Raw genomic sequence first — 22,404 nt, 5'->3', positions numbered from 1 at the left:
AACAAATCTAATGTAACTCACCCCGATAGAGATAGAGGCAGCCAATCAGCTCGCGACACCAAACACTTCAGGACCCCGATACCGACCCCGCCGGCGTGGTCGACGATTTCCCTCAGCACTTATCGCTATCGACCCACTAGGGTCGAATCATTCTTTCAAATATTTTTCTCTCAGACGACGCCCTGAGCCGAGGTTCGCGCCTGTCTCGGCACCCTCAGGCCTGTTGTCTTAAACGTTCGGGTGAGAGCTTTCATCGCTCCCCATTTATCCGGCCAAGTAGTTAATGCCATCTGCGGCAAATCTACAATAAGTCAAGTCAAAAAAATATTACCCGATGTGGATTATGAGGTGGATTACCAACCCCATCAACCCTGGTGTCAGGGTTATTATTGACCCGTCAAAGGCCCTGACATGACTCATGTAACGACTACTAACTTATATCAGTAAGTAGTAACCGGAACCTACAGCTTAACGTGCCTTCCGAATCACGGATCATCTTACTTTCGGACAATCAGGTTCTTCTTCATCAATTTAAGAGCCACGTCGTGTCTTATAGGGAAGTCAAGGAATTGGCCTTTGATAGACTGGAATGGAAAATGCTACACCGACAAGAGCGTGGACAATCAGGTAATCAGCCTGAAATATCCTAACCAAACTAGGGATCACAAAGTGATTTTTGTGATATGTCCCCACCGGGGTTCAAACCTGGGACCCCGGATCGTGAGCCCAACGCTCAACCAACCACGAAAGCTGTTAGTTCCAGTAATATCCGGGGATTTGTTTAGTGGCGCTAACTCTACAGAAATATTCATTATTCAGTTTGCGAGGTGTTAAATAAAATATCTAATCCAGTTATTAGAATAATGCTTTATTATTTATTGTTTAAACAACAAATATGTAATTGAATACCTCTTAATCAGCAGATATACACTTCTCATCAAAAAAATCGAAACACTTCCGTTTTCATTGTTTCTGTCCGAATTTAACACAAAAAAGAATTCATACGATGAAAAAAAATACATAAATGTATAGCTGGCAGTTTGGCCATTACAGTAATAAGCGAAAATTCTAAATTCAAAATTAGAATTTCATTTGTTTATCTTATAAACGAAATGAATCACTGTTTTGAGACAAATGTGTGTTTAGGGTTGGAGTACATTTAGCGTTTAAAAACTAAAAATTGGCGCCTATCCTTAAACTTTTTGTTTTTTATTTCAATACTGTGACTTTGGGACGTCTGAAAAAAGGTTTTTTTTCTAAAACGTATGGATACTTCGCCCACAGAAGCCGCCCAAGTTGTGGCATTGCTGGATTCTGGCCTTAGTCAGCGTGTTGTGGCTGCAAGACTGCATCTAAGCCTGTCATCTGTTCATAGAGTCTATAAACGTTATCGGGAGACTGGTTTGTTCACGCGCCGTTCAGGATCTGGCAGGAATCGGGTCACTTCTGAGCGAGATGATCGATTTATTGTAACAACTTCTTTAAGAAATCGACGCCTTAACGCTTTTCAACTGCAGCAGCGGCTTCGTGTTGTACGAAGGGTGGCTGTAAGTGACTCTACAATTAGAAGAAGGTTGAAGGATCGTGGACTGGTACCGCATAAGCCAGCAAATGGGCCGAAATTAACTGCAGACCATCGAAGAGCGCGCCTTAACTTTGCACGTGAGCACCTAAATTGGTCATACCTACAGTGGAGCAAAGTTCTCTTTTCTGATGAGTGTAAAATTATGCTGTATGGTAACGACGGAAGGAACAAGGTCTACAGAAGAGACGGAGAACGCTATGCACAATGCTGCATTGAAGAAAAGGTCAGCTATGGTGGCGGTTCGTGGACGGTTTGGGGAGGAATCAGCGCCGACGGTAAGACAGAGCTTGCTTTCGTGTCTGGGCCACGTCTGCCTGCACTAAACTGTCATCGGTACGTCGAAGAGTGTCTCGAGCCTCATGTGATGCCCTATGCACATTTTATTGGCAACGGCTTCATATTCATGCACGACAATGCTAGGGCTTACACCGCGGGCGTCGTACGAGATTATCTTAACGAAGTCGATATCTCTATTATGAAATGGCCAGCAAGAAGCCCGGACATGAATCCCATTGAACATCTGTGGGATGAATTAAAGAGACGAATTCGAGCAAGAGATCCTGCCCCAGAAACACTTAGCCAGCTGCAAGATGCAATCCAAGAGGAATGGGACAATATACCACAGCATGTGATCGTGACTCTCATCCGATCGATGAAGAACCGTATGGAAGCAGTAATTAGAGCTCGGGGAGGGAATACAAGTTATTAAATAAACGTTTTTTAGCTTTTTTTTTCATTTACGTGTGTTGTTTTATCCATTTCCTTTATACTCCATACGGAATAAAAATGACTCATTTAACAAAATACGAAACCTATGAAAAATTCATTTAAATTTAGAACATTAACATTAAGATTTGATAAGCTCATATTACTCACTATTAAACGACATTTAACATTTATTCCTAAATGTACACATTTTTCTGATAATCCTGACAAAACGTAAACTTGCAAGGTGTTTCGATTTTTTTGATGAGAAGTGTATTTAATGTAGGATACGCCGAATATTCGTTTGGTATTCGACACGAAAACCGAATACTTATAAATTCGTATTCGGTCGAATATTTAATGCTTAAAATATGTTTTTATCTTAAAAGATTAAAATGAAAATATTCTTATAAGTATGTAGGTAATTCTCGCTTCATTTTATCTTTGTTTATGGGTATAAATGATGACCCTTATTACACCCAGGCACAAGCATAACACATCGACCGGAGGGGAGTAGCCATAGCGTTTTAAATTTATTTTGGTTTTCCCCGAAGGTTCAGGCAAAGGGAACTATGCCCATACAGCCATGTCTTACGTATTTTTTTCTTGATGATTAATGAAATGATGAAAGGTGATGATGATGAAACCTAAGCCCCCACCCTCGGAGTAGACTCCTACTCCGAACCCCAAACGAATTAACTCAAAAGTCCACATAAACTTTCGAGTTATGAAGCGGCTTCCTGGCACGAAGCGAAAATAGGCAGATACACTTTGTTTATTGAATACTCCGATATAATAACACTCGCGAATGTCTTCCGACTAACTTAATACGATCATTAACCACAAAACACTACTTCGTATTAATTATTTAGATTATTCAATGAAGAAAGCAACTTTCCCGTTTCCTGCCAAAAAGCCGTAGCCATAGCGTTAGTCCCTTTTTGCAAAAAAAAACCCGTTTCCAATCGGCGTTGCCCATAAACACGATAGATGGCGTTGTTAAGTCTTTTCTTCGTTTGCACTTATAATTTCATGGATAACAGACATAATATGCATTTTATCCTTGTTATTACACTCAGGCACAAGCACAGCACATCTTCCCCGCATTATTATTCTGAACAAAATATAATGAAGCAATATAGGTAGCAACATAACTCTATTCCATGCAAAGAAGCTAAAGAAGTATCAGGCAAGATCTAAACAAATGGAATTGTATGGTCTGATATTCTATGTTATGTGTATGTATCTGATCCAAATACAGACAGACAACTTTAATAATATGACCAATTACTCTAGTTATGCGGCGGTCCCTGCACTAAGCTCAGCTTGTATCGCAGGGGCCAGAGTACGATTTCCTATGTTAGGATTTACAAAATGGAGAAATATCAAGCAACAATTATTTTTATATCGTCACTGGAAATGTAAACGCCAAAATATCCTAACATAGCAGTCCATGTAGTAATTATGTATTGGTAGGCATTGGAAATGAAAAAATAACGTACTATACTGTTTTTTTTTTTCTTGAAAGGCTTCGCCTTCGCATTGATGTTATCTAAATTAGATAAATGGATAAAAAGTTATGATAAAAAGACTAAAGTTTTTCTCAAAATGGCCGTTTGGCGCTTACGTAATATTGCGTTTCCAGTGACGATATGTATCTTGAGTAATGAGAACATAGGTAATTATCACGCTAAATCGGTCTATTATATTTTCAGTGAACGTAGCCTGGAAACTTCCTTTTATGGGCTAGTCAGATACATCCATCGCAAGCTGAACTAAACACCCACATAGAGCATTTTGTTATTTTCTTCTTAACATTTCGTAACCCAGCAGTTTCTTCTCACAACAGACCTTTATTAAGGCCGATGGGCTGATCACTTGGCACCATAGGGTTCAGCAAATCCATCTTAGAACTTCCCGTCAAAAGCCATAAGGCTTGTGGCTCTGTTAATGTAGCAATCAATGAAGAAAAATTTAACAAACTGCAGTTTACAGGAACTCTTTGGAGCAGCGTTCATTCTCCCAATAAGTTAACTGAATCCAAGCAGTGGAATCTATGATACTCGACGCTCATAAATCAACTTGAAATGTACAAATTTTCTAACACGAACATTAACGCAAAGAATAGAAATAGCCACATACAGAACAAACAACAAGAATACATTTTAAGAGTTTCAAAATGTACGATTCGATTCTAGTAAATACTGAATGACAGTTGTCAAACGTAATATATTCTCTATGTCAAATGTAAGCGGCAGCCTGGCAGCACTGTTGAGTGTCCCTAAAGTTCTCTGTACAGGGTGTTGACATCGTAACGAAAACTTTAAGGTGTGATTGAAGCCATGATTCTGAGTTAATATCAAGTGGAATTTTCCGTCGCAAAAGTATGGAACTGAAAATAATTTATAACAAAAATTTTCGTGAATCTGAGTTAATATCAAGTGGAGTTTTCCATCACAAAAGTATAGAATTGAAAATAATTTAAAAAAACTAAAAAAAAAACATAAATTTGCGACGAAAAATTCCACTTGATATTAACTCAGAATCATGGTCTGAATCATCCCCCTGAGTATTCGTTGTACGATGTCACTAACACCATGTATTTTCCAACTAAAATTCGTGATAAATAACTTATTTATGAATAAAGAAAAATGTAATAATAAGTGCGACATTCCGTCACATTTTTCTATGACGTCACAGTTTGCTTTTCATACAAATTCCACAGAAATTTGTTTTGATGGTTATTAAAAACTACCCTATAAAATAAAGAAACAACTTATAAATATTCGTTTTTTATTTTATTTTTGTATTTTTTTAAAACTATAATAATACACAGTATAAAATACTTAAATTATCAATGGTAACAATAAGTAACTAATACGCGCGCGGCGGACCTAACTACTTGACCAGATAGTTCCGCACACATGCAACAGATGGCGCCACCATTCAATAATGCAGTCCTGAAACGCGCTATCGAAGTTTACACAGCGTGACGCATATATACAACTCCCAACATAACACTAGTGGATCATCGAACCCTAGTCACACTACCAACTTGTGGCTGGCGGGGTATTATGCACGAAAACATCCTTTGGCGGCAGCGACACCCTCGGCACCGAGCACGTATTACTCTATGCTATAACATTTAGGTATATAGATTTAGGTAAGTACTTACCTTATCCTATCTTAGTTCTTTTAGTCAATTATGATTTGGACTAGAATATTAGAGACACTTATAGAAATACTTATATGCAACCAAGACTGGTTTACCCTGGCCGCAAAATAACTTCATCGGGTTAGATTGCTCATACCCGTGGCCGTAAACAACATTTTTTTATTTTAAGGGACTGAGGGGTGCCTCTTCAGGTCTTGCACCACCTAAATATTTGGCTAGGGTCGCCACCGGCCCATTTGGCCGGTCAAATGGAGATCGCTCACGGCTCTCGGCTATCAGAGGCTAGACGTAGAAGGCCCGTCATACCTTTCCATTTCAATGGCAGAATCAGTAGACGCCGTATCTGTTCTCTCTGCCAAATTCTGATGGGACAAAGTTATGGTCTGTGACCTATCTGTCATTCTCACTCTTGGAGCTCCTTCTCTTCTGTGAGGCAAGGCATACCTTAGCTTATCCCAAAACCATTGGTCGCCCCACTTCACATACGTGTTAGTGCGCAGATAACTTCGCAACTCGCCATCCAAATTAGCACTTTCCAAAATATCATCAATTATCACAATGATCACGCGAGATCTACCCTCTTTAAGCGCGCTAAGGTGTGCTGTGCGAAATTCCAACAAGCCCCAGACGGATTCCATGAAATTTTTCGACAGAACTATGATGGTTCTCTTGGACTGTTCGACGGATTTGTTGATTTGGGTCGGGATTAGTTCTCCAGCGACCCAGTTCCGGTAGTGGACACAGATTTTGTAGCCATAAGGTTCTGATTCAAGGGTCGGCAGAAGATGTTCGGTTATGAAGTCCTCGTCTTTGTGGGAGAAAGAGAGGAAGGCATCGTAATTCCGGTCGGCGTCGACTTCGTCCTCTCGGATGCAGAAGAGGCAAAAACCTCTGGAGTAGAGGTATACCTGCAAAAGATTTACAGATGCTAAAAGGTTAACTCGCTGTGGTCCGATGGTACTCCAACTTTTTCAAACGAGCCCCGGTACCGTACTTGCACCAATCACCATCCCCCTAGCATTATCCCGTTTTTCACATGGTCCCCTAACCTGACAATTTGACAGGTCCGGTTTTTATAGAAGCGACTGCCTGTCTGACCTTTCAACCCGCAAAGGGAAAACCAGCCCAATACAGGTTAGGTTAGTTCGGTCTTCAATCGCATGGCGTCAGACGTCACACACACAGATGCGCGTGTACGATAACGTCAATGTGTAGTGTCTGTGTAAAACGAAGTGTTTTGTATGAAGTGTCCGGGGTCAGGACCTGAGCGCTCGCTAGGGAGATGACGACGATGATTAAGGGTCATCTTACCTTGGCTTGCTGTCCATACCGGTAATACCCGCCGGCTAGCAACGCTGTGAGTCCGACCAGCACCCCGAGACCCGCTAGAAGCCCGGTCATGAACACGCGATTGCTGGCGAGACACAAGTTTTCTGGGTTCACTTCCTTGATCCACCTGCCGTCGTCTATGCAGGTCAAGCTGGTGTAGTCGTCCACCTGAAATGCATTACATTCTATGTCAATCTATGTCTGTCTATGTCAGACTATGTCGGTCTATGTCTGTCAATATATGTTTGTCTATGTCTATGCTAATCTATGTCCGTCCGTCTATGTCAGTCGTGAACATCCGACTGCTGGCTAGATACAAGTTGTCCGGGTTCACCTCCTTGAACCACCTGCCGTCATCTATGCAAATCAAGCTAGTATAGTCATCCACCTGAAATTCATTACATTCTATATCAGTCGGTTTATGTCAGACTATGTCGGTTTTTTACCAGACTATGTCTATATCAGTCTATGTCAATCTATGTCGGTCTATGTGAATGTATGTCAGCCTATGTCTATGTTAACCTATGTTTGTCTATGTCTATGTTAATCTATATCCGTCCTATGTCCGTCTATGTCTATGTCGTGAACTTCCGACTGCTAGACACAAGTTGTTACTTCCTTGAACCACCTGCTGTCATCTATGCAAGTCAAGTATGACTCGTCCGCCTGTAAGTTGTGGGGAGAAGAATCATAACATTCTATGTCGGTCTATGTCTGCCTATGTCAGACTATGTCAATCAATGTCTATGTCCGTCTACGTAAATCTATGCCTATCTATGTTAGACTATGTCACCCTATGTCAATCTATGTCAGCCTATGCCGTCACCTATGCAGGTCAATCTAGTGTAGTCGTCCACCTGGAAGTTGTGGGAAGAAAATTCATAACATTATTTGTCTATGACAGCCTATGTCAGTATATGTCAATCTATGTCCGCAAATTTCGGTCTATGCCAATCTATGTCAGCCTATGTCTGTCAATCTGCGCCCGTCTATGACAGTCTATGTCAATCTGTGGCTGTGACATAGCTGACCTGGTCGAAGTGGTCCATCAGCTCCTGTATGAAGGGTTTGTTCTCGCAGTCGCATATGATGGGGTTGCCCAGGAATCGAACGTGGCGCTCCTTGACCGTGAAAAGCGCAGCTGCCGCTTCCGCTGACATACGAGCCACGTGGTTCCGACTCAGGTCTAGGAACTGAAAGAAAATTAAACAATATAACATTAAGTACAACAATGGTGTTAGTGACACCGTACCGAACACTCAGGGGGATGGATCCAGCTCATGATTCTGAGTTGATATCAAGTGGAATTTTCCGTCGCAAAAGTATGGACCTGAAAATAAAAATACACTAAACTTTTCATGTGTTTTCCGAAAGGAAATTCGGCTCGATATCAACTCAGAATCATGAGCTGAATCATCTCCCTCAGTATTCGTTACGACGTCACTTACACCGTGTACGGTCACGAGCATTAACAATGTATACACTTTGGTACCATGTCACATTAACTTTTTTGACAAATTGAACTGTAAGTCTCACTAAATGTCAAATATGTTAGTGCGACAGAGTCCTAAAGTGGGTACATTATATTGCTCATGACTGTACAAGTACATACAAGGAGGCTAAAAAGGCCACAGCGAAGCAATTCATCTAAAAAAGCAATATTGCTATTTGACACTTGTTTGACAAATGTCAAATAGCAACATTGCTTTCTTAGGAGAATTGCTTCGATGTGGCTTTTTTAACCCCGCAGGTATCCAACGTACCCGTATGGGTACGGTTTGTCAGTTTTTGGCACGGTGTCGATTTGCCTTTTTGGCTGAAGGGAGGGCTGTGCCCAGCAGTGGCTGTTTATCCAGGACCCCGATACCGACCCCGCCGGCGTGGTCGACGATTTCCCTCAATCAGCGCTTATCGCTATCGACCCACTAGGGTCGATTAATTATTTCAATTATTTTCCCTCTCAGACGACGCCCTGAGCCTACGCGCCCAACTGGGCACCCTCAGGTCTGTTGTCTTAAACGTTGTACCGGGTGAGAGCCTTCAGTGCTCCCCATTCGCCCGGCCAAGTAGGTAATGCTGCGGCAAATCTACAATAAGTCAAGTAAAAAAAAAGCTGTTTATCTTATCCTCGTAAGGCCCAGATGCCTTTTAAAATCCAAATCCCATTGTTTAACTATTGTGTCTGGAAATCCGGGCCTTACGAGGTTATGCAATGAATAAAGCAACTCACAATAAGAGTGTCGGGTAAGTCTTCGACGGTAACATTCTCCACTGCGTTGCCGGCAGCTTTCAATTTCCGCAGCCCGGGATAGTGAGGTATGGCTTGTAGGTCATTCGCGCATACCATGTCTGTCAAGTTGTCCTGGGGAAAGAAAAATCGTTTCCATACCGTTATTCCATTTACCCAGGGTCCGTTTGCCTAAACTGAATATTTGACAGGTCCTTTTTGTCTTTTTCTATCGTGTGGGTTGTGGGGTGGATTACCAACCCCATCAACCCTGCTGTCAGAGTTACTATTGAGCCGCCAAAGGTCCCTGACATGGCTCATGTAACGACTACTAACTTACATGAGTAATGTAGGTAATGTGGGTAGTTTTAAATGGTTTCATTGTTATAATTATTTGTGGCGTAAATTGTAAACTGTCGTAATAAAGTGCTTGCTGGGAATAGACGTTTTTATTTAGCAGGTTTATACAGGTTTTTTTTAATAAGTTCCCTCAGGGTTTTTTTTCTTGTACCCCTGCCGCACAGGATAGGCAGTGACTTTTTATAACTACACACATCTTATTTCTGCTAGTGACTTATATAACTATTTGCCCAATAGGGCCCTACACTGGCACACATTCATTCTTGTCCTCTATTACCATTCCAGTTCTCGCTTTTATGCCTCTCGCACTTTCATTCATCATCTTTCATTCTTTTCATTCCTCCCTCAGGGGTTACATACAACCAGACTCGAGAGGAGTTCGCTTATAGACACCAATCATTATCATCTTCCTAGCATTATCCCGTTATTCACAGGGTCCGCTTACCTAATCTGAAGATTTGACAGGTCCGGTTTTTTCACAGAAGCGACTGCCTGACCTTCCCACCCGTGAAGGGAAAACCAGCCCAATACAAGTTAGTTCACATACCCCCGAAAATGCATTACACCCAGGCACGGCACATCAGCTTCTTCGACGCCTTCTTCAAGGTCGTTTTGAGTGCAAAACCGTCGAGAAGATAACAAGATACTTCTTGTCTTGGAAAAAATAAGATCTTAATTCTTGACAGACCTTCCAGTGTGTAGTGCATTGGCAGGGCCCGCATTCGTGTCGTGAGCAGCTGAACTGGTCTTCGCTGGTGGCAGCCAGGTCCACTCCGGAGCCGCAGCGCACTCCATGCAGCACCAGCTTCCTCTCACGAGCCGCCCGAGCGAGCCACAAGTGGGTATCACACGAACAGTCTAGAACTATGTTCAGTCCTGTTATTCTGAGCTCCTGAAAGGTAGGAAGAAAAGCTTTTGTGTCTTCGTTCAATGATAACTTCATCTCTTCTATCGTGTGGGTTGTGAGGTGTAATTACCAACCTCATCAACCCTGGCGTCAGGGTTATTATTAAGCCGCCAAAGTCCGATTACTAGCCACAGAGGCGGCCAATCGGCTTGCAACAACAAACACTTCAGCACTCCGGTACCGACCCCGCCGGATAGCATAATTCTTTCAAATACATCTTATCGTAAGATTTTATTACTTACATCGTAACGTAACATTTTATAATTATCTTCAGTGAACGACTCACTGGGAATGTCTGTTATGGGGCATCCTGTGACGTTGATCTCCAAATGCCGTTGCTTCGATATTGGCAGCGCTAAAAACTGAAAAATAAAGTCTTATAAAGGTGTCACAAGTGACACCACCGTACCGAATACTGAGGGGAATGATTCAGCTCATAATTCTGAGTCTGAGTTGATATGAAGTGGAAATTTCCGTCGCGAAATTCATGACTTTTGTGATTTTCTAATTTAAAAAAACATACTTTTTCCGATGGAAAATTCTGCTTGATATCAACTCAGAATCGTGAGCTGAATCATCCCCCTCAGTATTCGTTACGGTGTCACTTACACCCCCTACAAGTAGGTATAGGTAGTCGCTACGTACGAGTGTTAGTGACCCCGTAACAAAAACTGAGAGGGATGATCCAGACCGTGAATCAGATTGGATATCAAGTGGAATTTCCTGTCGGCAAATTCATGAAACTTTTTGATGATTTTTTTATATTTTTATCAACTCAGAATCGTGACCTGAATCATACCCCTCAGTATTCGTTACGAAGTCACTAACACTCTGTATGTACCTAACTAGCGAATCGCCATCTATAATGGTCGAGCTAATGTACCACACACTTACATGAATCGACCTAATTTTGCTGTCACTCAAGTCAAAGTACTCTAAGGAATCCATAATCATATTTCCGAAGCACATCTGAGTAGTGATCGTTCCGCGAAGGGAGAACCTCCTTATCTGCCTCAACTCCAGTGTCCTCCCTGAGAGGGGCTCATGCCATTCTAAAAAATAAAAATAATAAAAACAAAATAACTAGTGTATTACTATTTACTCTAGGCGCCATCCCACTCGCTTTAGACAGAGTACTGCGGGGCGGAAGGCAAGAGGGAAATAGGGTTTGCAGTACCGGAACTGAACTGGATTTTCGAATTCCCGGTACTGGAGTCTATCCAGTACCGGGAATTACCGGGAAGTTTCGAAACTTCGGTACCTACTGAAAAAAAAAAAAAAATTCGTAATTATTTTATGAGTATGACGAAATTAAACACCAAAACGCTTTTTAAAATATTTAATCAACTTACTGCTAAATATACTTACTAGTAAATACTAAATATACTTAGCTTTAAATTTGGTAATTGAGATCACGCACACATTACTTCACAATCAGTCTTTAAATTTACAATCAGTACAGTAATTTCAGTAAAATGATTAATACAAAACAAACTGCTTTTCGAGCTAGTTTGTGGCAATAACTGTCTAAGTTAAGTTTCTAAACATTTTATGAAAAAATAACAAGAAACAATGCAAAAGCCAAAGGAAACTAGCCGTGAAAACACTGTGTTTATTTTATTGAATGATTCAAAGCATAAGGTTATTTATTATGCACAAAATATAACCTACAATATAAACAAACTACCTAGTTCACGATAAATAAACAAGGGTATATTAAAGTACTCACCAGTCTATTACTTTTAAACAAAACACTCACTACATCGTTGCTGTACCAAGATTGGGGCGGCACTGGCATGGCGGAACGGGCCGAGCGGCCAGAAGATGCCAGCGAGCTAACCGAAAACTGCCGAATATTACCGATTACTCTAGAGTACGTACGACTCGTGCACGTACTTCTATCTTGGTTGCGTGCGTTAGCGCACCTCACGCGCGGTTTTAAAAATTAAAATTTCGTGACAGTATAAGTGTTTGTACAGTACCGGGAATTACCGGGACATAGTTTAGATTTCCCGGTACTAAAGATTTTTGCATTTCCCGGGAATTCTCGGTATTTTCAGTACCGAGAATTCCCGGGAGCAAACCCTAGAGGGAAACCACTGCCCTATTTTTCCCTAAAAAGTAGTTCCTCGTTTATAAGTAGCAGCTGCTGCTTGTACGTAGGTATGTCAAAAAACAAAAAAAAGACGAAAAAGAAAATGGTGGACGATTGAAATGCATCGCAACAGAACTAGGTCCCAAATAATGGTCTCCTCTTGCGGAATTTCCAGAAACAACATAATTTGCTCGCGAGTAGTGTAGAGAGGTACTTCGTGCTGCAGCTGCCCTTTGACTCGGTACCAAAAACCGGCACCAAATGGAAATCACCTGTGGCGAAGTAAAGTTTGACGAGGTAAGTCGAAGTGCATAGTACACTATCCTGTTCGTCTATAGTTGACGACAGGTCGACATGGCAATCGGGGCATGAGGTGAGCCGCGGAGGCGGAGTCGCCCCGCACACCCGCACAGTCCCCGCGGCGTCTTAGTCTTAGTGTCGCACGAGTCCGTATCGACCGCGTTTATCGATTATAATCTCGCTCACATAATTTATTACTATTGTGTTTTAAAAATGGCTACGGTTGCATCTTCGTCGCGTGTTCAAGCAAAAAACCAATAATTCACCCTCAAGCTCGAGAACTAGCTAGAAAAGTGTTAGAAAGTGTCACTAGAGAATTGCCATGTCGACCTGTCGTCTACAGTAACTTCGTTCAACTTCGCGACTAGTGTAGAGGCATAAAAAAATATGTAGGTTAGGTACTCACTGGGTTCAATATCATCAATCGTTGTCCGGTAGTTCAGTGTATCACATATGTCCAGGACGGCGTTGTAATCTAACGTCAGATATCGAAGGTTTGGTTGTTTTTCAACGCCGGTTGCTAGCAACGCACTACTGAATATGTGGTTGTGGGATAGGTCTAACTCTAGCAGAGACGGGAGAACTCTAAAACCAAAATATAACATTACTTAAAGCCTTTTTTCAGAACGCACCGGCCCCGATTCCTTCAGACACCTCCTAATTTTATTTTAAGTTATACCCGTCATTTTCTTATCCGCCGAAAAGGAAAGGGACGGATGATTGTCAACAAGTAAATTTTAATATGAATGATATACCCGTGCGAATTAAATAAGCATATCGCTGGTGTGCAGTCCTTTTGACGTGCTGTCTACTTAATTCTGTCGGGTTATTGGCCGATGTAATTTTGTTTTTGTTTTGTGAAAAATTTTAAGTGTTGTTATTGTCTTGTCGTGTGGCGTCCTTTTATAATAAACAATTTCTATTCTATTCTATTCTTTCTGTTAGCGTGATAGACCCATGGTCAACCTTCAAAAGTGTTTATTATTCTAACTTCGTAGACAGCGGATACGAAATATTTAGGAAAATTACAAATAGCGTAAATCGAGAGCGTGTGGGTACTTAACATTTTATTCGTATTACGTACTGCATACATGCATACAATATAAGTTTCGCGTAGGAGTTAAACTCTGGCGTGACAGAATATCTAGAGTGCTTACCTACTTACAAAAAACAGGGGGGTTAAAATGGCCACATCGAAGCAATTCATCTTTAAGAAAGCAATATTGCTATTTGACATTTACGCATATAAAACTAATTGCGCAATGCAAACAAATAGCTTCAAAACGTTTTTTCAATTCTGCTCCGCACCACCCAAATCCCCTGGTAGTTGCGGCTTCCGAATACATCCCGCTTAGGGACGGTACTGAAAAGTATCGGCGTCCGAAGGACGTAATATACGATCTCGACGACCCGATTATTCTAGCCATAGAGGTAGCCAATCAGCTCGCGACATCAAACACGTCAGGACCCCGATACCGACCCCGCCGGCGTGGTCGACGATTTCCCTCAATCAGCGCGTATCGTTATCGGCCCACTAGGGTCGATTAAGTCTTTCAAACATTATCCTCTCAAACGGCGCCCTGAGCCGAGGTTCGCGCCATACTGGGCACCCTCAGGCCTCCTGGCTTTAATTTTGTACCGGGTGAAACCATCTTAGCTTGGGCTTCTTATTAAGGTTGACTTTTAATTGCTTATTACATTAGGCTTTACGCCCAGAGTTTGCATAATGTACCTATAAATAAATTTAGCACAGGGTCTACCTATATATGTATAACAGGGTGACCATCTGTACTGATTTCTCTGGACATGTCCGGACTTTTAGTCACCAATCCGGATTTAGTCCGAATTTTTGATAATGCCGGAATTTTGTGCCAACTTCTAGAGATAAACTGCTCATAAAAAATTGAGACGACTAGAAATATGAGGATACTGGCAATACAATTTTATTCTTCTTCTTCACTACATAGTATAAAACAAAGTCGCTTTTTCTATCCCTATATACGCTTAAATCTTTAAAATTACACAACGAATTTTGATGCGGTTTGTTTTAATAGATAGAGTGATCCAAGATGAAGGTTTATATGTATAATTCTATCGCGGTAAAAAAATGGCGGGAAAAAGCTACGAACTAATACAGGACACGCGAGCAGCTTGCTGCGAGCGAACCACGCGAATAACGTCCATTAAATAGTGGAGAAATACTGTTATTTTGAGGTTTTTAGCATTGCACCCGAGCGAAGCCGGGGTGGGTCGCTATGTAAATATATTCTGGAGATTCGGTAGCATGTTTGCCTGTCACGACTTGAATGTAAGCCATGACACACGTAACATAAGTTCACGACTATGTCCCAATAGGCTAGTTTCCAACTAGTCAAATCAGTTACTTTTTACTAAACGTCAAAACACGAAATTACTACGGAATTTGTATGACAAAAGCAACCTGTGACGTCATAGAAAAACATGACAAAATTTCCCACTTTTATGACATTTATTTTCTATAAATTCATAAATAAGTTAAAAGAAAAAAAGGAAAACTTTTTTGTCACCTTTAGATCTGTCTTTATTTAGTAATCAGAATTTCATAATTTATCTTTGACCTAGGAAACTACCCTAAGTATCCCTATTATAGATAATGTTCGTGCAACACGATGTTCGTGCGTCACCCAACAGGGTCCACATAATATCAGCGTCGTGGTTCACCACCACCTTATGATCATTCCGACAAACATCCGTCTTGCTTTTTTGTAGTTGTTTTAGTGGAAATTTGATATGTTGTTGTTGTCTTTTTTTTTTCGTCCTTTTATAATAAACTATTTCTATTCTATTCTATGTTATGTGTGGTTTTCACTTCTAGGCCGGTCATATAGGGACTTACATGGTAGTTAAGGCATAATGTATCTGATTATGTGAAACATCCATAGTCTGTAGGTTCACCAGGTCAGCGATTTCATCATTCAACTCCTCTATATAACAATAATGGATCGCCAAATGTCTAATACTCTTCGCTCCACTGAAGACTTTGCGTCGTATCTCTTTGGTGCCGTTACGTTGTCTCAGACGCGATATGACGACTTTTTGGAGAACCTGGAAACAAAACAATAAATACACATGACAAAACAGAAATGGAAAGTGTACAATAGGTGGCCTTATTGCTAAGTAACAATCTCTTCCAGGCGACCTTTGGGTGTAGGAGATATTACATAATATTATATGATACAGCGAGATCTCAGAGCGAGATAGGACCGGGTGAGAGCTTTCAGCGCTGTCCATTTGTCCTGCTAAGTATATAGTTCGGTTATCCGACCACGTGGTTAATGCCATTTGCAGCAAATCTACAATTATGTCATGTCAAAAAAATAGTAGTATAAGCAATAACTTGCCCAAACAATGGCCTTTTAAGACTGTTTTGTTGGTACACTTGTGTTACTAACTACATTAAGTACAGGCACAAGTACAGGCAAAAAAAAAAAAAAAAAAAGCAATAACTTGCCCAAACAATGGCCTTTTAAGACTGTTTTGTTGGTACACTTGTGCTACTAACTACATTAAGTACAGGCTTACACAGAAACCGAAATTGTATTTTCCTTATATCATTACATAAAATAAGAATTGACATAACCTTGCATGGTTCAAGCCAGCCGCTCGAGACTCGTCTTAAGTCAGACGTTTTTATTTTTAAAGTGTGCAACTTTGGACAGTGGGTGTTATCTGAAAAATAGAGATTTTCATTTATTTGAAATTATGAAACATTCGTGATATAATTATGATATTATGAGCATATTATTCTACATTCCTTTTGTTGCAACAAAAATTGTGATTTGCTTAATTTAGACATCACTCATTGAGTGATACTTATATTTCACATAAGCTCAAGACTATACCCCAGTTGGGGTGGGGTAGTACACCCATCGCAAATGAACTAAGTTCCCACACTTCTCCGAGCTTTCCGTTAGACCAACGTGATAGGTGATGAGCCGCATCTATAGTAAAGTGTATAGTGTCAGTGAAAACCGCACTTAAGACAAATTAATAACTCATTTGTGCAATTGCATGGTCGGGCAGTTTCAGTGTCGGGGTTCGAAGCGGTGCTCTGCGTTTGAGAAGCAAGCCGATGAACCACAAGGACTGTTCAAATTCTATTCCACTCATCATCATCATGACCATCTCCCTAGAATTATCCCGTTTCACAGGGCCCGCTTACCTAACCTGAAGATTTGACAGCTGCCTGAAACGGCTGAAGAAACGGCTGCCTATCTGACCTTCCAACCCGCGAAGGAAAGCCGAGCCCAACACAGGTTGGAGGTCACATTCATAATGGGTTTCTTTCTACACGATGTTTTCCTTTACCGCTAAGCACGTGATAATCCAAATATGAATTCGAAAAACAAAACGGGACAAAAGTAACTTTGACACCAGTCGGTCATTGACCTCACAAGCAACCCACACGAGAGAAAAAAATTGTAGTCCTTAAAATAGTAGATAATTTATAAAACGTTACTCACTTTCTAAATTTGTAACTGGTTCTATAATGATTCCATTTAATTCCAAAATTTTAACATTTTGCAATGAATACAACACATCACCGTTCATCGGTAATAGGGTCTCCATACCGGTTTCATTCCTAAACTTGTAATCAATTACTAGATGTTCCACGTTTAAATCGTGAAACAGACTTTTTGTAAGATTCTTTTTGCTCGGTCGTATATTTAGCTGAAAGAATTTGAGCGAAGTGATGTTGTGTTGAGTCAGAAATTGAGCGTAAGTCATATTTTTTTGCGGAAGGGGACAGTTCAGTATCACATTTTCTATAGTGCGATTAACTGGTAATGGGGTTATTGAATCGCAGTTTACAATGAGCGTGTTTTTGCTGAGATCTGTAAAAAAAGCGCGTAATTAAAAAAAACACGACACAGTTTTAAAAACAGATACGTAAATAAATAAAATGACAACAGTGTTACAGAGATATTGTGTTTTCTAACATAAAGGAGCGTTGAATCAACATTAGGAACTTTTTTCTGATTTCTTATGGCTCTGTCGGCCATTAGGGATTACGCGTGCAAACCTGCCAATTTTCAAGGGCAGAAAATTCAAGATATTCTCATTCAACTTTATTCCATACTTATAGTCAAGAATCCGAAGAATGTCCGAACAGTCAACGGGAATTCCGGAAATGTCCAGACAAATCCGATGGGATGGTAACCCCATAGGGTGCAGGTATATTATCAGTAGTAAAATGGTAATTAGACAAACACATACAGAAACATTTCACGTTCATATAGGCAGAGCCACACTCACAAAAACAAATCGATATTTGATTCCAGGTATGGAGTAAAAGACGCGGGGATAATCATTGGTCAATTTAAAATAGTCAAGAGTCCGAAGAATATCCGGACTGCCGTCATGAATTTCGGAAATGTCCAAATAAATCCAGCGGGATGGTAACCCTAATTCGATTCACGTTGGGATCAGTAGGTATTAGACTTTTTGGATCAGATTTGGATATATATTTTTTAAAAAAAATCAGACTATAAATAAGTAAAACCTTACCTGGAGCTTTCTCATCCTCTCTGATATTTTGTCCCGAAATCGAAACCAAAATAAAAATAAATAAACAAATAGTTTGTATTACACCAACCATTTTCACATATTTAAAAAAATCCACTATCACATAATCTCCTTCTCTTTTCGTTTCGTTCAACCAGAAAGAGATAGAATATTTTTTAAAGTTTTGGTTTTGTATGTCACTCACTTTTTGTTTTTTCTATGTTTTTACATCGTCTTTACAATAATACTCACACATTATACTAACTAGTGTGTCGACCCGCCTTCGCGTTGGTACATTTCTCATCATAATGAAATCCGCATGCAAATGCATTTAGTGGTTAGCTATCGGGATTAAAGCGAACATTCAGATGACAAACATTTTTATTAACTGATGAAGAAATCGTTTTAAACAATAAGGTCGCCATTAGTTATGTTTCTTTTGTAACTATTTCCTTTTATTTTGGTGGAAAAGTATATTTGAATTTATTGAGCACTGTTTTAAAATAAAATTCGTTTTCCCGCCTTTTATACTTTTTAAAATTTAACTTGAAACAGGTATTTTATAGTACCTATTGTTCGACACAAAACTGTTTCGATATTATTTTTTTTTATAAAAAACACACAGGTGCGGTTCATTCGGCCACATAGGAATAACTGAGGTTTAGGTATGTGGATTCCGTATATCTACATAATTACTACTCTACTCGCTATAGTGCGTAGGACCTTGTGGTGGCACGTCACTGATTCTCATGGTAATTTTATGCTGGATTGCGAATAGTAGGTAGGTACTTTATTGTAGTTTGAACAAAATATAAAAAAAGTAAATAGTAGGTAGGTACTTTATTGTAGTTTGAACAAAATATAAAAAAAGTAAGTACGTAGGTATTTGACAGGGTATTAGTGACACCGTAACGAAAAACAAATTAGAAAGTGTACTATGAACGATTTTTAGGTTATTTCTTGCTTGAAGTAAATGTCAAAAATGTTTTTTTTTTACTTATTATTTAATTTTGAGTTTTTGCTGCGCCGCAATACCAATGTAATCCGGCGACTGTTCGCGTTGTTCGATTTACATTGATGGTTTGTAAATCATTTTTAATAATTTGACATTTTTATTTTAAGTAGGGGTTCTGAAAGATGCCAAAAAAAAAATCTTAAAGTTTCATGAATTTTCCGTTAGGAAATTCCACTTGACATCAACTCATAGAAAAAATCATGGTCTGAATAATTCATTAAAGTTTTCTTCACGCTTTCACTAACAGCCTGTATACCTAATTTCAAATTCGAATTCAGAATATTCTGAACTAATACATGATTCCGATAACGAGGGACTTTTCACTCGGTGTTCCCCAAAAACACGATAGATGGAGTTGTTAAGTTACAAAAATAGATTCGCGATACACTGAGAATCGCTCATTTAAGTCGCAGCCGTATCCATCATAAAATGACTCACGATTATTAATTTCCTGCAAGTATAAAACTAACCATTAAAACCTGTTGGTTTTATGCTTTTAAGGAAAATATGACACAGTTCACTATCAGTTCCTACGTACCTACATGGTAACGAAGATTTTTTTTCTGTCGCGACTTGTGCTGAGTGAGGCCCTTTTAATCTCAGGACGTCCACTACCCCCTTATATCGTCACTGAAAAGGCAAAATTACGTAAGCGCCAAAATGCCATTTCAACAAAAAGCCGTTTAAAGTATTTCATTCGTTTTTTATCATAACTTTTTACCCATTTATCCAATTTAGACGACGTCAACGTAAGTTTACTTTGTTTTTTTTTTTATTTCTATGTCTAGCAATAGATATCATAAAATGGACTACTATTTTAGGATATTTCGGCGCTTATGTAATTTTGCCTTTCCAGTGACGATATGATCATTTCGACGAACATCCGTCTTGCTTTGACGTCCTTTTATAATAAACTACATATTTCTATTCTATTCTATTATTGTTTCGTAACAACATAGGAAGTGCTAGTAAGAGTAAGGGGAAAAAGACAAATACTGAGAATTATTGAGGACAAAAGAGGCAAGATGACTGGATACCTAATAAGACACGACGAATTTATTAAAAAAGTTGCAGTTTGCAGTTCTATTGCAGTCGTGTCAACTGCATTCAAACTGCACCTGAACTGCAATTTGCGGTTCTGTTTCATAAAACTTACAATTGTAAATTACAATGACAATTTGATGTACATTGCGGAGTTAGTGATCACAAATATTTTGCAGTTTCATATTAGCTACGTAATGAACACCAAATTGTCGTTGTAATTTACAATTATAAGTTTTATGAAACAGGCCCCACGTCGGCCCCCCGGGCGGCGTGGTATGTGTAACGCATTTCCCAACGTTAAAAAAAAATGGTAGTGTTCGAGGCATGACATAGTAACTAGGTACTTATACCTCTAGTTTTTTTCTCCAGTCAGGATGACAACGACGTACCTACGTAATAATCTATATTTGTGGTTTTCCTCTCGAATACAATAGAATGCTCGCATTTTACATGATTCAGGCCATAATTGACGGAAAAATCAAGGGGAAAATCTAATACATTTTGCATTTACGTAGGTACGTATAAGTAAGCATAGTAATTAATCTTTATTTTTCCGGCCAAGTAGTTAATGCCATCTGCGGCAAATCTACAATAAGTCACGTCAAAAAAAAAAAAATCAAAAAAAAAAAAAAAAAAAAAATCTTTATTTAGATTTCAACCTACATACCTACCCTACGATAAGTTTGATATTGGTGCTAATTCCTGTAAATACCATCTAATTTTATTTTAAGTGATATCTGTCATTTTCAAATCCCGGTCTCCCTATCCATCCACAGGGAAGGCCCCTGCTCCAGCAGTGGGGACGTTAATGGGCTGATGATGATGATTTAGAATAAAATAAATCAGATGAGGAAGGAAGCTAGGATATAATGATGATTGAATATGCTTTTGCGCAATTATTATGATCGATCACTCATGTAATTATAATGAATATTAAGTAGGTTCCTAGCTGGTTTTCCGCGCGCGACTCCGGTTGCGTGGATTTCTGATGTTGCGCGCGACAAGTTCCTTTTCACCCCCTATTCATTCCCTTAAGGGACTTCGGAGAAAAGCCCTTGCTACTTTCAAAACGTCTTATGTTCTTCCCTAAGTTTCAAACTATCTCCATACCAAACATCTAAATCGGTTTAATGGTTTATGCGTGAAAAGGTACCAGACATTGTTTTAAGTTATCGGGAATATCGGGAGTCTCATATCCCTGCTTTAAACGCGGTAAGAACCCGTTATTGGCCCCGATTCCTGCAGACACCGCCTAATTTTATTTTAGGTTATATCCGTCATTTTCGTATCCGTCGAAAAGGAAAGGGACGGATGATTCACAGCTCTTAATTTTAGGAAGAATGAGTAAATGAACGTGTCGGATTATTGACTGACGTAAAATTTTTAGACGGTTGGTTTAGATTTGTGCTTAAAATTGACGTGTGTTCCATAAATTTTATGCTTGTCGATTACCCGTCCCTTTCCTTTTCGGCGGATAAGAAAATGACAGATATAACTTAAAATAAAATTAGATGGTATTTACAGGAATTAGCACCATTATGTGTTTTAATTAAGGTACCAGACAGACACACAGCAAGGTTATATTAGGTCTCTACTTTCGAATTTATAATACAGGGTGTTAGTGACATCGTAACGAAAACTTTGAGGGATGATTCAGACCATGAGTTTGAGTTCATATCAAGTGGAATTTTCCGTCGCAAAAGTATGGAACTGAAATTAATTAAAAAAAAACACTAAAATGTTCCTGAATTTTCCGAAAGGAATTTTCCATCGCAAAAGTATAGAAAAGAAAAAGAAATACAAAAAAATCATGTATTTGCGACGGAAAATTCCACTTGATATTAACTCAGAAACATGTTCTGAATCATCCCCCTCAGTATTCGTTACGATGTCACGAACAACCTGTATTTAGCTTTCCGCGCAGATTTCGTTTCGTTAAAAACTATCCTACGTCCTATCCCAAGGTGTAATCTATGTACCTACCAAATTTCATCAAAATCGGTTTAGTAGTTTTGGCGTGGAACCGTAACAGACAGACAAACAGAATTAAATTACTCAGACAGAGACACAAATAATAATAATAATAGGTAAGTTGCGCAGAATTCGTTATAATAATAC

The 22,404-nt window shown here is 39.5% G+C and overlaps 2 protein-coding genes across 3 annotated transcripts in view; one reads left to right on the top strand and one right to left on the bottom strand.

Annotated features, from left to right (window-relative positions):
- Nucleotides 1–5,622: 5,622 nt before the first annotated feature.
- LOC126379396 (protein toll-like) lies at nt 5,623–18,887 on the bottom strand. 2 transcript variants are annotated; one of them, XM_050028134.1, is made up of 13 exons: nt 18,797–18,884; nt 18,231–18,569; nt 17,186–17,557; nt 16,303–16,391; nt 15,559–15,767; nt 13,090–13,268; nt 11,183–11,340; nt 10,531–10,650; nt 10,070–10,273; nt 9,025–9,156; nt 7,826–7,987; nt 6,777–6,962; nt 5,623–6,373 (listed from the first exon to the last, which is right to left on the bottom strand). In XM_050028134.1, the coding sequence occupies exons 2-13, from the start codon at nt 18,319–18,321 to the stop codon at nt 5,741–5,743; spliced, it is 2,535 nt and encodes an 844-aa protein (XP_049884091.1). In that variant the 5' UTR covers nt 18,322–18,569; nt 18,797–18,884; the 3' UTR covers nt 5,623–5,740. The 2 variants fall into 2 exon arrangements, with proteins under 2 accessions (XP_049884091.1, XP_049884092.1); XM_050028135.1 differs by lacking the exon at nt 17,186–17,557 and having other exon boundaries at nt 18,231–18,887.
- LOC126379517 (GTPase Obg) overlaps nt 12,630–22,404 on the top strand; it is a 136,470-nt gene continuing 126,695 nt past the window's right edge. Inside the window, exon 1 of the mRNA XM_050028305.1 lies at nt 12,630–12,680. Within this exon, the coding sequence (XP_049884262.1) occupies nt 12,645–12,680 (36 nt within the window). The 5' untranslated portion in view covers nt 12,630–12,644. The remainder of the gene's footprint in view (nt 12,681–22,404) is intronic.

This window comes from Pectinophora gossypiella, chromosome 29 (assembly GCF_024362695.1).
Source record: "Pectinophora gossypiella chromosome 29, ilPecGoss1.1, whole genome shotgun sequence".
Taxonomy (NCBI): Eukaryota; Metazoa; Arthropoda; class Insecta; order Lepidoptera; family Gelechiidae; genus Pectinophora; species Pectinophora gossypiella.
The sequence above is the reverse complement of the archived record's forward strand: the minus strand, read 5'-3'. Positions and strand labels throughout refer to the sequence as shown.

What these genes read in the sequence shown, in the direction of transcription:
- LOC126379396 (XM_050028134.1), bottom strand. Translation starts at nt 18,321, where the DNA reads ATGGTTGGTGTAATACAAACTATTTGTTTATTTATTTTTATTTTGGTT. An exon ending in ACCAGTTACAAATTTAGAAA is followed by an intron (nt 16,392 to 17,185) that starts GTGAGTAACGTT and finishes TCTATTTTTCAG; the next exon opens with ATAACACCCACTGTCCAAAG. An exon ending in ATAAAATGTTACGTTACGAT is followed by an intron (nt 10,274 to 10,530) that starts GTAAGTAATAAA and finishes CCTACCTTTCAG; the next exon opens with GAGCTCAGAATAACAGGACT.